Source organism: Falco biarmicus, chromosome 6 (genome assembly GCF_023638135.1).
Source record: "Falco biarmicus isolate bFalBia1 chromosome 6, bFalBia1.pri, whole genome shotgun sequence".
NCBI classification, from domain to species: domain Eukaryota; kingdom Metazoa; phylum Chordata; class Aves; order Falconiformes; family Falconidae; genus Falco; species Falco biarmicus.
In genome coordinates, this window is record NC_079293.1 from 89,642,317 (window position 1) to 89,660,163 (window position 17,847).

Consider the following 17,847-nt stretch of genomic DNA (forward strand, 5'->3'; position numbering starts at 1 on the left):
TCCTTCTAGGTATTAGTATAACAATACCTACCTTGCTAAGCAAGGTTTGTGCATCCTTTCACTTCTGCTTAACACTGAATAATTTGTCTATATTGTTTATGTAGATCAAAATGCAATTAATAGCATACAACTTGACTTTACCTATACTTAAAGTATTTATAATTATGTGCAGTACAAATAACTGTACTGTTGTTTTACAGACCAACCAAATCCATTTATAAAAACTCACGCCACCTAATTCCCAGTTAATTTAATGGGATTTCAAGAAGCAATAGTAGACTAAAGAAAGATACCTGATGAAATAAGCAAAATGAGAAAGAAAAAATCTGTTTATTAAAAGTGAACAGAGAAGGAACAAAAATGGAAAGGACAGAGAGGAGCAGACAGAACAGAGGCTGAGGAGGAGCCAAAAGTTGAATACCCATCTCTGAGACTTCTAAGGAAATGTCCTATGTCTTGGAGAATTTATCCTGAGCTTCTCTTTCACCAAACAGGGCTCTGCAGCATTTCTGCTATTTGTTTTGACGTTGCAAAGAAGTTTGAGAGAATGCTGCCTGAGGGCTAATTTCTTTCATAGTAATGAAAAAGAAAACAAAAAAGACTTAAAAGTTAGTCCTGTAGCTATAGCGTCACTAGTATGATGCCATAACAAGACACACATACACTGCTGTGTCTCTCCGTAAGCTTTACCCTCACGTCACGTCTAAGTCCATCAATTATTATCATCTCCTACAAAGTTCAATAAAAAAATAAAACTGAAAAGGACATAATATCATGAACAACAGCTACATTTATTGGACAGTGACTGATCCAATCTGTGACAGAAAAGATCAAGCAATAGAAGGGTTGTTAGCCTGAAATCCTTTTGTAGTATGCTCCAGCTCTCAGCTGCTGAAAATTCAAAAGGCCATCCCATGTACCAAAGGTAGCAAAAAATGCAAGGAAAAGACACTTTAATAAAACTGTCAGATCTTGGGTGATACACTGATGAGGAAAGTACATGTTTCGAAGAAATGTTGGAATTTTGCCCAGAAATATCCTATAGACAAATGCACATCAGTGTTTCAAATGACTTCTGCTCACTGAGGGCCAGCTCTGTGAGTCACAAAGATGAGGGTAAAAAGGAAGTAGTCCAAAAAGTAATCAAACTGTTAAATGATAAAATACAGCCTTTTCGGCAAACTCCTGAGAAGCAGCTGGAATTTGTTTTTATTGTCACCATTGTTTTTGAAAGGGATGTGATCTTTGGACAGATGAATTCTTAGATAATTGTGTGGAAAGATCTGTAATGAATATTCAGCTAATTTAATTCTTTTTTCTTCTGTCTTTCTTTAAGGCACCCTGTAATCCAGTTTTCTTCTTTCTCTTTTATTTACTTTCTAGTTTCATTCTACTCAGAGAGTTACAAATTCTTAGAACCATCCAGTTTTGCTGTCTTATTTGAATGAGGGACACCTAAATTGCATCTCAAATTTTCTGATTAAGAGTTTTTATATCTGTAATCTTTTCTTTCTAAAGCTTGTTTAGAGATAGAGACAAGAGCATTTTTAATTATTCTGACAGCAAATTGAGGAACCATGAAAAAAGGCACTTACCAGCCTACTGCTGCATCTTTATTTCTCACAAGGCCCCTGTTAGGTAGCAATGGATGTGTAGGAATTTTACATTTCTTTACTCCAAACAGAAAGCACAGGCAAAACCAAGTTCTCAAAGTGAGGTGTTTTGATACGCACAGTATGCACAACCCTCTTAACTCAAAGAACTTTTTCATTTTCTGCAGTTGTTTCCATCCCCTCCCCAAGTTTATTATTTAAAATTGCATTGAAGTATACAATACGTCTTAGTTCAAACTAAAAAACCTAGTCATTAAGCATCGTCAGAATGTATTTTGAATTAGTGAACACAATCTGCCTATACATTCAAATCTTTGTAAGTTCAGACTTGTTCAAGAGCCCTTAGGTTTTCTATTGTTATCTAAATAAGCTGACAATATCTATTGCTTAATCTTCATAGAAATCATACCTTGCTACTCAGGCCCTTTTCTCCTGACAACCATGTTAAACCTACAAAGAGAGGAAGTACAGAGTTCGCAACAAGTTCGTAACTCATTACTTTGCTCCAAGACACTTGCACATTTTTTAAGTCACACCTGTGTCTGAAATAGAAAATGTTGCTGTCTCCTGCAGACTGTTGGGATCCTGCAAGTCAGTACCAGATTTTCCTGCATAATCAGTCTCAGTTTCCCTAACATTTTTGGTGGTATTGTTATTGTTATTATTGATAATAAAAGCAGCATCTTTTTCTCCTAACACTATTACTCTCACTTTTTTCATCCAGCTTATCTTTCTAGAATAAGGTCACTTTTTCCTGTACAATTTTCTGTCGTGTTGATGAAGGTGGCAGTAAACTCACACTGAGAAGGACAGTTTCACCTGAAATCTTCTGCATTAGTGAGAATATAGTTGCTTTTATGGTATGCAGAGGTCAATATTTCCAGCAAGTACTCCTTTTCCCTTTAAATTCCTGCATGCAGATAGATTGCAAAACAATGGCCAGGACTAACTTAAATCTTTGGATACAAAATGTCGCCTTCAGCACAGAAGTGGGGAAGAAAGACTTTGCTGACTGTTTTGGGGTTTCCCTCACTTGTATTGTCACAGTTCATGCACAGAGCAGCCTGTGGCCGTGACGCCAAAGGAGAAGGGGGTTAATTATCTCTTTATTAATGGTCAAGGATGAAACTTGTCTTCAAGGGCCAAAATCAAGGGCAGTGAGGCTGTAATTTGTCACCAGGGTTATATTCTCCCACAAATGGTGCTGTCTGTAGTACACCTCAGGTTTTCACCTCAGACGTTAACATACAATAAAAAGCCTTGCAATTCAGCACGTCATGGTATGCCCCTGCAGCAGCCCTCTGATTTTTAACCCGAGATGAAGGACTAGATCCAGAATATTGGCAACTATTCATGCTCAACAGCAACATTTTTTGAAAGCCCCTTGTTGTCCAAAAGGGACTCAGGAATCATGTCACCTGTGTTGGTTTTGAAACCCTTGAGCAACCATTGTTTCTCTTATTGCCTCCAATATCAGCACAAAGAGGATCACCATCACCTTACTCAAAGAACAGTAAGTGTAACATGACAACTTCCAAACAAAAATTAGTCCCAAAAGAGTTTTACCCCAGAACTCATGTATTAGGTGGAAACCTTAACACACTTCAAATAGGGACTGTCAGCCAGAAGAGTTCCAGTACTTCAGATCTGGTTTACACAGAGCCAGCTCCTATCAACCCTCCTTTAATTCATGTTGCACCAACAGAAGTTACCTTAAAGCAGACAGATTGTTTTCTTTCATACACTGAGTCAATAGCTCCACTTTTATCAGTGCGTGATTGGTCAGTGTTTTATTCAGTGCTGAATTCAATAGCACAAGCAAGATAATAAATTTGCATTGGGAGGGAATTAAAATGTAATGGTAGGTTCATCAGTTCCATCTGTGTTTGTAATCTAAATAATAAAAGAACCTCTTTCTTTTGAAAGCCCTTTTGTTACTCCTATGAGATCCATTTTCGATTAATCTTTTTTTTTCTCTTTTATTTCCAAAGGACATCCATTACCTTGCGCTAGATAAGGGTGAATTGGCACTAGCTGAAGTGGCAAAGAAAAAGGCTAATGACATTGATGCAGAATCAATAACTACTAGAATTGGTAAGAATTAATGGTGTTTAAAAAGCCCTTCTTGTTTTAATCAATACTTATCCTGTACAACACCATGTTATATTTGTAGGGGGGTTATTGTTTCAATTGCCTTGTTTTCTTTGAAAGCGAGACAGTATTTTTATTCATAACTAAAGAGGGAGGCTTATAAAAATACCATAGCTTTGCCTTTGAGCACCCACGTGAGGATTGTGTCAATGCAATAGCTGTGGAGCAAGAAGGATTTATACTGTGACTATATAGAAAAGTTCAGGCTGTACAAGCTGAACTGAGTGCAGGAGGTGAGGGGCTGAATCTGAAGGCCTGGTATGGCAATCTCATTCACCTCTAAATACTTGCTTGCACACACTGTGCCAATAACTGGAGTCACACCATGAATGCTTTGGCAGCGTTCAGTTGAAACATGTACTGATGTGAACACAGGCTCAGATCCTGGCTTTAAAGTAACAGCTGTGCATGCAGTGGGATTCTTGCTGTTCCATAGGGAATATCAATGCAAAAATTGCAGGGTTAGACTGATAGCTTGAACACAGACAACTTTTCAGGCAAGTGAACTCACAACTCATTTTCTCCTTGTGTTTCCTCTGAATTGTCATGAAGAGATGTATGCAAATACCTAGAACATTCTGATTTCATGCCTGTAGCCCGAACCAAGCAGAAGGGGTCTAAGTCTAGGTAGCTGACCTCCAGCAGAGAGAAAGTAGGCAAAGGGGGAAGAAAGAACACAAAATGTATGTACAAAATATGCACAGTGCTATTTAGCTTGTTCTACTGCGTCTTTGAATATTAGAGGAAATCAATATTAGAGCTTTTGTCCTTGTCCCATGCCAAGAAGTAGAACGATTAAAGCTCAGAAGGAGTTACAAAACCTTTGAGACCTTGGTTAACGTAGGATTCTTTTAGAACTATGCATCTTGATGTTTACATAGCAAATGCTGTTCAAATACATAGAAATGCAGAGAGGCGGTATGTGCGTTTATGTGGCTATTTCTAGATATTGTATAGATCCGTTACTTTCAAGGCTATGCAATACAGTATCACCTCCTTCCCTCTCCAGCAGAATAGAAACCGAAGTGCCTGTCCTGAACTCTTTTCTTCAGGGTCTTTCATTTTCAAGCTGAAATCCCTTTGAGAATTTTTTTGCATCACAGCTGGGCCTTTGGTCAAGCCCTTTCACCACTAGAATTGCCAAAAATGACATTTCTTCAGGTCATCTGTTACTGGGCACTCCTTAAAGTATACAGTTCCTTCTCCCTTGCTTTCTCCTTTACTTTTTAGGTAGTTGTCCTCTGCACCTAATATGACTGAGATACCCAAGACTTGTATGTGATCATTATCTACTCTCTTACACTTAATCCAGAAAATTTGAGCCTTAATCTGTGTCTTCATTTAATTCCTTGCAAACTAAAGCTGTTACTAATCTCTGAAGTTCGGCTGCTTTTAAGTTTACTGAGAGCCTTATATACTATTACAGACATACATGCAAAGATAGGGATAGAGGAGAAACCCGAGGTGATCACAAATGTCTTACTTGCATGTCAGATATAGTACTCATGTTAGTACAGTTCAGTTATAAATGTGCAAGCACACAGTCTTGCCCTCCTTCAGAGCAGTCCTACAGTTACCTCTGTAATGCTCCATAAATATAAATTATTAAAGTCATTTTATATGATAAAGTCTTTAAAGTGTTCTCGTTTGCTGAATAATTAACTATCAGAATGATTTAAAATAATTTTCAATGCCCCTGGGACAAACTGTCACTGAGATTCACTCTATAAACAGTAATGAATTTGCATCCAATTCATTTTATATGAAAATAAACAGGGATCTCCCATGAGTTTGTTTCACTGCAGATTGAATCTCACCTTAAACATGCGAAATCCCAGCCACAGGTTTTGTTTTGTTATACTTTATTCCAACGTCCTTTCGTGATGATGTTTTTGTTTCATAAGCTGTTGTTAGCAAAAAAGTGTCGCAAGGCACAAACTTTATGGACCCAGTGAAAACAAAAAATAACAAGTGCTTTAGGTGTAAATTACTATATTTATCTAACATTTTGAGAGGGGGAGAAAAACTCATGCCAGAGCCAGAAGCTTTAAAATGCAGTTTCAAACAAGTCTCTGCCTCCCAGGCGCAGTCTTCTTCATCTCGTCCCTGCTCTCTGGGGCTTTCAGCCGCTCAGTTCGTGGAGTCACGTTCCCGGAGCAAACCCCAGACTTCTTGAGCACCCACTTCAGGCTTCTACGAGAAGGCTGCATCCTCAGCAAACAGAGGCAACAAGATGCAATAAGTGCTGCAGGTCCCAAGTTATGCTGAACAACTCCCTAGATCACATCAGGCCTGTCTACAGCGTATTTAATATACATATTACAGTATTTGGTCCTAAATAGTACAAATGTGGATCATTCTCGTATATCAACATCTGATGATATTTCTTGAGCTAGCCCATCCCCAAAACTTAGCTCAACACTATTTGAAATTTGTTATTTGAAAATAACATGAGTCAGTGCTCCTGGCTGATTCCCAAGCCCTTAAGAGTGCTCCATCTTGCCCCAGATAGATTTAATTTGTCAAGATATTTTTGTGTACAGGGCTCACTTCAAACATAATATATTTCAAACTCAGACTTCTGGAAAAGTTTCAAGCTCCTACAAATAACGTAGAATGACAATATAATTTCAGCTGAAATGTATAGATGTCATCCAGAGTTCTATAAGCACTGATAGATTCCTCACATATATCAAGATTTGTGTCAAGATAAAACAAAAGATAGATTTATTATTTTAGAATTTTCTGAATTTTAGCTCTTCTCTGTTCGTCGTCTGATTTTGGTTTGCTATACACCATTTTGAAGAAGTCACCCTCAAAGCTCAGAACATCTGGGTGCATGGGTAAAAACACCTGTAGCCCTTCAGAGCAGAGTACCTTGGTGAGAACATTGCTGAGCAAGATGAGGTGTCAGGTACCTGTTCCCAGCTATGGTTTTGGCAGAATCAGCTATTTTGTTCAACTGATTAAAATCTTCTAAAGAAAATTATTCTCCTAAGATTTTATGTTTGACAGCTTGTGAAAATGCATCTTGAGGCATGAGAAGATTGAAGTAATGGTACCGTTCATCTCAGAGTCTTCATTAGCTGTCTCCTCTTTGCCCGCTCCCATTTGATCACCAGACCAGTGACCACAGATATTGTGGTTTCCTCTGCCAAAGATTTTCTGTTGAATTATTTCTGCAGAAGATCTATGAGCTCCTTAACGAGGTCAGGGAGTTCTCATTTAGCCTTGCCTAAAATATATGCTGTGCACCTCATTTTGTTTGATTAAAAGAAAGAGGACTCTCTTCAGTATCGACAACATTTATTATAATATTATAATAAAAGTTCTGTTTATGGGTGTAACCTGGCATATACACTCCTGGAACAACGTTGCCCGTGGTGGAAGAGCGCGTCTGTTCGGTGCTGTAAACTGTGGGTTGCTAATGTAAAACTTGAGTTGCAAAGAACTGACATGGCACAGCCTGTTGGGAAATGCCATAACTAATGATGATCACGGAGGTGAAGAGCTCAGCCTTTCAGACATCATTGCTCAATGAATATCCAACGAAGAGCATATGTAGTCAGTGTCAGAAAGTTTCCCAAGGCCAACTTCCAACAAATTACATTAGGGCCTAGCAAGATGATTTTAACCTTCAAATCAATAGCTTTCACCCAAAAGGGATTCGTGTTGTGACAAGACAGATAACTGCTGCGTGGTTGAAAGGCAAATTGGGAAACCTTGTATTGCTACTTAGAGTTAAATTCAGAATATTAGTAACACCAATGTTTAGGCAACATTTCTAACAGAGATATCTTAATAAAAACACTGATGTTGAGATAATTGTATTGTACAGAAATGCTAGATGGGATTGACTAGCGTTTTGGTGGTTCAGTAATGTCTCGTGAAAGCACTTGAGGTTTTTCCACTTAAATTTGAACTTTAAAACATTTCTGGAAATATTCCATAACGTTTGCAAGTGAGATAGGAAATCTTATCAGTTCTCACAGAGGCTGAGGTCTAGTTTCCCACACTGTTCATAAAATGACATGCAAAATATAGGGCCCTAAATGTTTCACCTTACTGGCAAGGGACATTGCCGGTTTGAACCTTAAGTGGAGAATTTATTAACTACTTCTTAGTTCTGTCATAGTATTCTATATGGAATGGCTTACCTGTTCTTTGTGATAATTAATAATGACACCTTATAGTGTTTTGTCTTCTGTATGGTGCGCCTGAGACGCCAGCCTGGTCTTGCATACAGTCTGCCACCTCCAAATCACTTGTGATTTGCTCAGATCTTCCTCTATTCCTGATAGTCCTGGTAAGCCCACATGTATTTCAAGGCCAGGTTTAGAATTGTCCCCCTGTTTTTGTAACCTTCTCTGGCCCTGCGTTAGCCTGGTTGCTAACATTTGTTCCTCTTCCGATCCATAGTGACTCATCTATCAAGCAATAGGCTTCTTCCTTACCCTCCCGCCCTCTCTCTGACACTGATGACAAAGCCCCTTCACTCCCTGCGCTTCCTTGGCACACACATCTTTCTCTTGCTATCAGGTTTCAAGTTAACTGAGAATCTTAGCCTTTTATTTCGGGGCATGGTTTTTATTTCACTGCGTAACATGTTTGTGGCGTGCTTAAAAGGTATCATCCAATACAGAGGTGAGCTGTGATCTGGAAAGACTCAGGAGACGCTGTTTATGCTACAGTTTTTTGGAGCTCTGCTCCTTCAGTTTAAGTGTTAGATCTCCTATTTATTTACTTAGATTTTCGGTTTAAGTCAATCAACACCTCTGGAATCAAATCCTTTGCTTTTATTTTGCTAATAATGTGACTTTTTCCCCAGAGAGCCAGAAGAACATTTTTTAATGAAAAATGTTTTTAAGTATGATTGGCAGTTAACCTATGGCAAGAAATTAGTTTCCACAAGCACTTTTTTAATTTTGTGCCACACAAGATGACTGTCTTTGAAGATCCATAGTAATTTGAAATTATTTAACTGTGCTCATGTGTACACACTCCGGCACACATTAAGCCACACACGACATTTGATACAGAGCCCGCTAAACACAGCGAAAGAATTTCTGCCATCTTCAGTGGGCTTTGGATGCAGATTTTAGCAAGTAACAGGCTCATGTGAAGGCCTGGCATTACCAGAACCCCTGCCCTCTACAAAAAAATGACAAAAAGCCTGGTCTGGAAGGGTGCTGTCCTTGATGTAGGCTGCTTGAGGCCCCTGGTTTCAGGAGGAGCCAGTGGTGCCCAGTGCTCATGGCGTGGAAGCCTATTGCAGTGGTAGCTCTGAATTCATGCCCTGGCATACCTGCCTCATTGGGAGTGGAACAGTACATTCCCATACAACTAAGTGGATCTGCTGAATCTTCTTCTTTATTCTGATGTTTAGCTTTTTCTTAATTACATTTTTAATTTTCCAGCTAGTCGTGAGGATTTTACTCTATTGAGAGGTTACAGGCACTGATTGTTCCCCTCCTTGTGTTCTTTTCGAGAAGTGGAGTTGTTTGTTTTACTTAAGGTCTATAGTAATGCCAAACTATTTTTGGCTCCACCTCATCTCACCTCTCCACTTGCTTGTGTCATGATGTCAGTTTTGATCTATACCTTCTCACTGCTAGACAGCTTTGCCTAAAGACATAATCCTCAGCTCCTAATAATTATAAGTACATCAAAGGCTAGCTGGTTTGCTTAGCTGCAGAGGTCTACTCAGAGATCTGTGTATCTTCACTTGAAAGAGATTTATAGTTTTGTGTCAAGCTTTAGAATAATCATGGCATTCCATTTCCCCCCCCTTCTTTATCATGACATTCTTGCCCACGTTACAACATAATTTAAAAAGCACCATTATATTCCTAAAATGAAGACAATATTCTCCTTTAATATTTTAATTGTAATGATCCTCCTATTTTGTTGTATCTATCAGCAGTAAAATTATACCCTATTTAACACAAAAAAGTCTTTCCAAGAAGTCATAGATTAACCATTTTTTGCCTTCATTTTAAATGATGTGACGAGTACTAAAAAAGAAAGAACAGTAAACGGAAGAGCCAGCTTTAGGGGGTTATATTTTTTTGTATCAATAGCCACATACTATGACTGGTTTATAAACAAAAAAATTACAGTATTTCCAAACTCTGAAAATTGAAAGGCGTTGTCTGTTTCTGATCTGTATTTATTCTATGTACAATTAGGTTATTGCAAGGGATGTGAGGTCTCTCATCTCAGATCTTTCCAGTATATTTCCACCATATCCCTATAACCTCCAGTAAAGTTCATGCACGTACACAGTAGAGAATGGATGACACTAATTACCAAGTAAAGAACTTATTTTCTCAACATATCAAGAAGTAAGTTACAAAAGTGAAAACAATTCACAGAGATGTTCCTTGGTTGAGGTTGTTACATGATAAAGAGTAGTTGAGCATAAAAGATCTCGAAGGGATGCCCATAGCATGCCATTGCAGTAAAGAGAAGCAAGTCAGTACTCAAGTATCCGTTGACATTGCAGCTAGGAATTTAAGTAGGAATTTAACTTCTCAGCACTGATTCCACAGACCAAAGTCAATTTAAATAAAAAGCACACATAGTTAAAATAACTGTTGAAACAAACTGTCAAAGAAATTGATGCACAGAAAGTGTCTTTGCATGGAGACTAAATTAATACCTTTCTGGGAAATATGTCTTAGCCAAATACAATTTATGCATTAGTCAAACACAAGTTTTTCTTGCTCAGTGTAGGATACCTGGATGCAATTTAATGGCCTCTAATTCACTGTAGGTCAAACTAGTTGATTTACACTATAACATTATAGTATAATATTCATATGTTCTGGATTCCAGTCTTGCCTACAGCTCTGTGAAAAAGCCCCTGGTAAGTCTCCCATTAGCTTCAAAAGGCCCACATGTAGGCTAAAAGGCTGCAGTTAAAAAGCCACATAATGTATATTCACACATCTCATAGTATGCACGTGTGTGCGTACATAAGTGGGTGTTATATTTACACATACACAGCCAAAATCTGGCCAGTCATAAAAATAGCTCCAAATCTGAACACGGGCACTAGATTAATTAATACGTATTTTTATTTTGCTTCATGACATCAGCAGCCACAGAACCCACTGCTGCTTTTTTTCTGAAAGAACAAGAAATAATCACAGCAGGAGTTGTTTTCATAATTGCTGTAGCTGGCTGAGAGCTGCGTATCTGTATGTTCACGGTGTGTCAGAGGCATGTTTGTCTCGCACACCCTAGAGCCATCCTTGAGCCTCTCGTTTTCTGATAGGGAATTCGCCAATTGCATTTCTACGCACTGAAAAGAGTTGGCAAACACATATTTGCCTGGCAGTTGGTATGTGTTTTGTCCTGTTTGTTCTGCGTAATGTAACGTGATGTGACAGGCTGCAATTCATCACATCAGTGGTATGACAGCAGAGGAATTGGAAAAGAGGTATAATGGTGGGCTGATGCAAGGTGTCCATTTAACGTTCGATTGTAATATTTCAGTGTTAAGTCTTTTTATAATGGCCTACTGAAGAATTATCCCCAGAATGTTCCCCACGTGGGTGAGTTTTAGAAGCAGTGATCAGGTAGAGCGTAGTCAACATCCAGAGAAGGCTGTAGATTCCTGTGCTCAGAAGGACCAGCTCTTGTAAATAGGAGAACCTTTGCACGTCTGGCTTCTGATCAAACAAAAACCTTGAAGGACTATTTATGTATTGCCTCCACTTTCACTACGCTTCCCAGCCACACCACAGGCTCTTCCGTGGGGATGCCATGGAACTGCCCAGGGCAAAATCAGAGGTCGAGGCTGTTTTCCTGCAAAGACTCCTGCACAAGAGGCTGCTTGACAGTTCACCCCTGAGAAACTCCCGCAACAAAAGCCAAGGTGTTTGATGACCTGATGTTCGTTCTTGTTGAATGCTTGCAGCCTAACAAAACCAAGTTCCCTGTTAAAATCCTGTCTCAGGGCTGGTGACATTCTAATCAGGGTATCGCTGAGGAAAGCAGTGGGGAAAAGCTCAGCAGGGCCCAAGAATAAGCTTTTCACCCATTGCTGTTGTCAGTCTTGCACTTTCTGAAGTGCTAGACTTGGCCAGAAGAAAGGAGATGGGCTGTTTAAGAAAAAGTATTGGTGAAAAACTGATCAACAGTGCCTAATACAAGGCAGTAAGTACAGCCAGAACTAACGACTTTTTTTCTGCCCTCAGCATATACTCTGTATTTCATTTCAGCTTTTTCAAATATCTTTTCCCTAAATATCCTTCCTGTTAGTTAGTCTGTACCGAGACTTATTTTTACTTTAAATCTCAGTGCCATGAGACTGCTGCGACTCCTGAACCTGTGCATGAGTAATATCTGCCCTTCAATAATATTTTTCACAGCGTTCAAGATACCAGAAGTCTTGAATCATGCTAGATTTCAGACCGTAAAATTCAGTCTTAAAAATAGATGGTGAGGCAGCATTGGTTATCTCTGCAATGCTGATGTTATGAAATGGAAAAATATTGTAATATGACGAAAAGATATCATTAATAATAGCTTATAAGCGTGTGTAGTGATCACTTTAATTAGTTACTTTCTGCAGGTACACTGCCAGAGTCCCACCATTTCATCTTTACGATAACCAAAGACGCAAGAGCCACTTGCTTTCTGCCTCCTGCCCTCCCAGCCTGGCTGTAACGCCCGCCCTGGCCAGGAGCTCGGGCTGCCCAGCACCCCTGTCCCTGCTTCTCCTCTGCCCTCTGGGAGGGCGCAGCTTCCCCACCCTTGCCCGCATTTAAAGTGATCCCTTTCAAACCTGTCTGCAAGGCCGCGGCTGGTGCCAGCGCGGAGGCTCCATGCTCTTGAGAGCAGCCCGTGGCAGGAGTCACCAGGAATTTCTCGCCGCCCTTCACCCGTGGTGGCTCTGGGCTCAGCTTTGAGTCCTTGTCTACCACAAGATCAGTAAAAAGTCAGGGTGTAGTTCTCACATAAATTAGATCCCATGGATTAAGCACTTAACTGATCGTTTTAAAATTTTTGCTGTAAAGGAACGTGGAAGACAGTATTCTTTCCTGTAGAATTGTGTTAAAAACCCATGCATGACTTCTAGTTTTCTCAAAAATATAACATCGTTTCATAACAGCTGCTGGCTTATGTTTTTTCCTTCCTGTAACCTAACTTCTGCTACGACTTACTATGGTTATTCATACACCTCTGCTAAATTTAGTCATTTCCTTTGCTGAAAATACCCCCTGAAGGTACCCAAACACACCTGAGGCGCACCAGATGAAGAGCAGGTGCTGGGGCCATCCCAGAGACCTTGCAGAATAACCCCAGGACATGATCTTACGTCACCTGGAAGCGTTGCTGCTCCTGAGCCATCGGGAGCCTCACGTGAGCTCACCGCCAGACCGCACCACATAACCCATGGAAGGAAAAATTTGGGACCAGTTCTGAACTTCTCCTGAATCATCATTTGAAGTTCATTGCTAAATTTCACCACACCTCTGCCTATATAATGCAAACCTTTATTAACCAGATGAAAGATCATGGCTGCAATTAATTATTTATTTTACTATATAGGATGCATTATGGCCAAAGGAAAACAGCTACAAAGTGCTTACCTTAGACCCTCGCTTCTAGCCACCAAATGGCGAGATGTTTGGCCCACAGCCATGGATCTGGAGCCTGTGTGGGCATAGTCTGCTGCAGCGTAAGCCCAGATCGTCCTGCTGACTGTGCTGCTGTTGCTTCTTAGGTTTGTAAGGGATAAGGGAAGAGTTGGGACCACAGTACTCTACTCTGATCACCGGAATAAACAGAATTTTAACAGTAAAATATTCTGGAAAAATTCCTTGTTTCCTCAAAAATCCCTGAAGGAAGCATGAGCTTATTTTCATATATCATTATCAACTACACCATCCCAACCTATTCCTTTGTGTGTCAGAGAGCTTGGCTGCCCACTCATTGGGATCAGAAACAACACAGCCCGTCAGGGTCTGGAAGAATTGGACCTTCCCGGCCATCACCAGCCTACTGGATGCGTTTGGCCAGCTCATTTTAGCCTGCAGTGCTCTTTTTTTCCTTTGGGGAACACTGTGTGAGCTCTCTGCGCCAGGCTGCCCATTCTTACGGCAGCATCCGAGTCCCGCGCCGCAGCCCCTCGCTCTTGTGCTCCTGCAGCACCGTGCCCTCAGCTTCTCCCCACCGGTGGCGTGTTTCCAGCGCTGCCCTCCCAGAGGATGACCACACAGCCAGGGGAAGTCCTTTTTCTAAGCTCGCTTATTTTGTATAATTTGAAGGCATTTTTACAATATAGGGCAAAAACAACCCCAGGGAAATCAGCCGTAATACTCTAGTTCGTATCTGCCATTAGGTGTCAGTGTGACAACAACCATCATACACAAAGGGCTGCTGGGGTGTGCAGGGGTACCACCCCATCCTCAACTTCTCCTTTTCGTCTCAGGGAAAATGCAGCATGCAACTGAGAGGCAGAAGGTTGAAGAAAGCAAGAAACATTTTATTTCAGGTTTTTCCATCACCTAATAGAAGTTATTTACTAACAGATAAGCCTGTCTGCATTTCATTCAGTGTGTCTCAGGTTCCTGGTGCTGCAGTTGTCAAAGAACTGTAATATTTACAAAACCAGGACAAGAGCTTCTGCACACACTGATCTGATACCCTGTTTGGGGGCGAAAGAAACAGTCAATACTATTAGTAATTTGCTGTCTGCAGGAGGTAAACTGCTTTGCCCATATGCAAATGTTAAATGACTCATCTGAGTTGATCCTTGCTAATATCGATGCTTACAGTTGGGTCCTGCACAAGTTGGTTAAAATACTCTATTAGAAAAACAACTAAAAGTTCCACTCATTCAGAAGAAATGGGTGTAAAGACTTAAAAACTAGTTTTAAAGCACTTTTTGTGTCTGAAATGCTACCTTATTCTGGTGTATCAGTGGTATGCATGATGAAGAAACATGACATACGTCAAGGAGTTTGCAGTTGTTTTTAAACAAAGTTTCAGGCACTTCCCAAAATGAGATGGCAAAGGTAGCAAACAGGTTTTGGTTACATGGGAGTTTTGAAAGTTAGTACAGTTGTAAAATAAAAATCAGGTTGGGGAAAGAAAGTATTTACAGAAGGAAGTTAATTTAAAAAATATTCTTAAGTTGCCTCTAGTATTGAGACTATCTCAAGTACTTGTATATTGATGTTTACATCTTGAGTAGCACCATGCTGCTGTGATAAGCATCTGAGCGTGCTGGCTTTTCTTTTAGCTACTTCCAGTTTTCTAGTAACTGCACGACACAGGAGTGGTTAGTCCTAAGCGTGCACCGCGCAGCCCAGAGTAATGCCGGCCAGGGCAAGGATCCTCAGGTGCCATCTCCGCTACAGTTCCCTGAGGTGGATAGCTGTAGTTCTCTCTGCCACATCAAGGACTCCCAAAATTTGGTAGCCCTGCCCGCATTCAGGTTGGGGGTGGGGAAGGAAAAGTCTCATGTGCCAATTTGACCTTGTCTTTATAATGGATAATTATAGGCATTAGGAACAGAAAAGATGCCTGATTAAATGGCTCCAGCCACCTGCTAATGCAAGATTGTGAAGTAATCCTTGACTATTTTCATATTAAGAGTTGCCACGATGATGTTCTTCCACTCCTTATGCTACTCAGCTTGCTTAGAAAGCTGTCTCCTATACTTCAGTGTACTTGCATCCTTCCACTCTTTTGCTTTGTACTGTTCCAGTTAGCACTGATCTTTATAATGGTACTGGTGGAGGCTTGAAAGTTCCTGCTATCATGCACATCTATTTTGGCTTCAGAAATACAAATTAAACTGCTCCTTATTTTTACATGTGGTTTCAGGCCAGGTTCTTCTCCTTGTTGGTGGTGCAGAGGGTGCAGGCGAAGATGCCGGCTGGGCGGCGGTGCACAGCTTGCTCACATGGCGCTCTCACCCAGAATTAGTTTAGGTGTGTCCGAAGGTAATTTTGCTGATTTTGAAGCAAAATCATCAGTAGTAGATGACTGTAGACCTGAAAAACATCAGTAGACCTGAAAGCAGCAGAGAGCTGTAAGCCTGTTGTAAGCTGAGCACTGGTCTTGCAGAGGGAGTATTGCTCCAGGCCGCTCCTTAGGGATCAGAAAGGATCAAGGTGAGGATTGAGCTCTGACTGATCCCTTCTCCCTGCAGTGGGCCGAGTTCCCATCTGCAGCCTAAACCAGTCCAAAAACATCCCACCAAACGAAAAGCGCAAGGAAGAGTTTCCACCTGAAGTCAGAGAAGAGGCAGAGCTGCAGCAGTAGCTCAGGAAGACAGTAAACATCTCTGGGTGATGCACGGCTGGGTGAGGACTGGTGCTGGCATGCAGGGAAAGAAAAAGATTGCTGCAGCGATGCAGGAATGTGGAAAGATGCTTTGTAAGGGCAAACTTTCCCTATTGAACATTAATTGCTTTCCATGGATAATAAATGCACTTTGAGCAATGAAAGGAGTGGCTGACAAGCAATGCTGTATTCAACAGATATCAGAGAATGCAGACCAGGTTAATTACCTTCTCTTAAAAAAAAACAATGTTTTTTTTTCTGAAAAGGTGAGCATCTGTCTGAGACAGAATCTTATCTCCAGACTCCTGTTGTCTACTTCAATGAGAAGAGGAGCAAGAAAGGGAATGGAATGGGGCATTGAGGGGACTCCAGCAGGAGCCATGGTGATTTTTTTTCCCTGGCATCAGCCATCAGCTTTTTGCATCGCTTCCCATGGATTTTCCTCCTGGTTACCTTCAGAAGCACAGGCAACACCGGGAGCTGCCCACAGCTCCCTCCAGGGCTCTGAGCTTCCCAAGCGGCATCCGCAGCCGCTGCTCCTGCTGACGGAGTTTATTTAAATAGGCAGGGAGAAAGTATTTGTGTTTGCAGAAGGCAGCGCGTAGTGTAAACTGCCTCCATGAGGTTAAAAAACCCAACAAACCACTCTGGTATTCATGCCAGTCTGTAATTGAAGGGTACCAGTCAGATGAAGATCTTCCCAGGGAGTGGAAGGAACAGCCTGGGAATGAAAAACCTGCTGTTTTTACAAGGTTGCATTTCCCCTTCAAAACAGCGTACGAAGCGTAGTGTTTCCCCTTCCCAAAATTTTATATTTTCCCTCTAAATTAGTCTCTTCTGATGGTCGGGGGTGGGAAGGAAGGTGTCAACCCCTCAGCTGGGGTTTTCAGATGCCGATAGGGTCACATCGGCTTTTAAAGCCTTTGGGCACCTGCCATGCCCGGTGGTGTCAGCCAGCCTGGCCGCGGGGGTGACGGCCGCTGGACCTGCCCCTGTGTCTGCTCCGGTGGCTTTGTTAGCCACACCTTTCTTGTAAAGTGTTGGTCAGGGTGCTCCGGAGATGGTTAAAACAAGACGTGCTCTAATACCCCAGCTTCTTTTATGTCCTAGTGCCTTGAGGTACATTTAGAAAATGCATCCAAGTTTTATCTCCTGTCATAGGATTTAGCCGAGAGACACTGAACAGAGCACTGGGCAAGTGTCACTGAGAGAGCTTAGCAGCAGGATGTCAGTATGCATGTTGTGGGTGTGCATAGATGTGTGCCTGCATGTGCAAACACACAACTTGCATGTATACACATCACTCTAAAGTTTCAGACTTTGTAGGTTTAAAATAACGTGTTGGTTCCTACTGTGTAGTGTTTTCTGTCCATTGCACCGGTGTTGCTAATTTTCTAAGCAGATACACACGCATACACCCAGACCCCATAAAAACTTGGCCCTCATTTTATGTGAAGTTATAAAATTACTTATCCAAGTAATTCCTGACTTCGTATCCTAATTCTGAAAGCACAAAAGGTACTCTAGAAAGTCAGTATTTTTAAAGGGACTGAAAAAACCATGAGCACTTTCAATGTTGGTACATGGAAAGCTAGCTCCTGTTAAACTCTGAAGGTATTAAGCTCATTGATGTTGGAGTAAGTTTAGTCTATACAACCTTCCAGCTTGAGTAACATTTTTTTCTGTGAAACCCACTGACTATGAGCACATGAGTCTGGCAGAGGCCAGAAAGCAATACTGTTTTGTAATTTGGGCTTTATATACAGATAGGAGTCCC

At 41.0% G+C, this 17,847-nt stretch overlaps 1 protein-coding gene across 3 annotated transcripts in view; it reads left to right on the top strand.

Annotated features, from left to right (window-relative positions):
• WDPCP (WD repeat containing planar cell polarity effector) overlaps window positions 1–17,847 on the top strand; it is a 103,958-nt gene that overhangs the window by 59,483 nt on the left and 26,628 nt on the right. For all 3 annotated transcript variants that reach the window (XM_056344356.1, XM_056344353.1, XM_056344354.1), the window contains one exon: window positions 3,605–3,707. In XM_056344356.1, coding sequence (XP_056200331.1) covers window positions 3,605–3,707 — 103 coding nt within the window. The remainder of the gene's footprint in view (window positions 1–3,604; window positions 3,708–17,847) is intronic.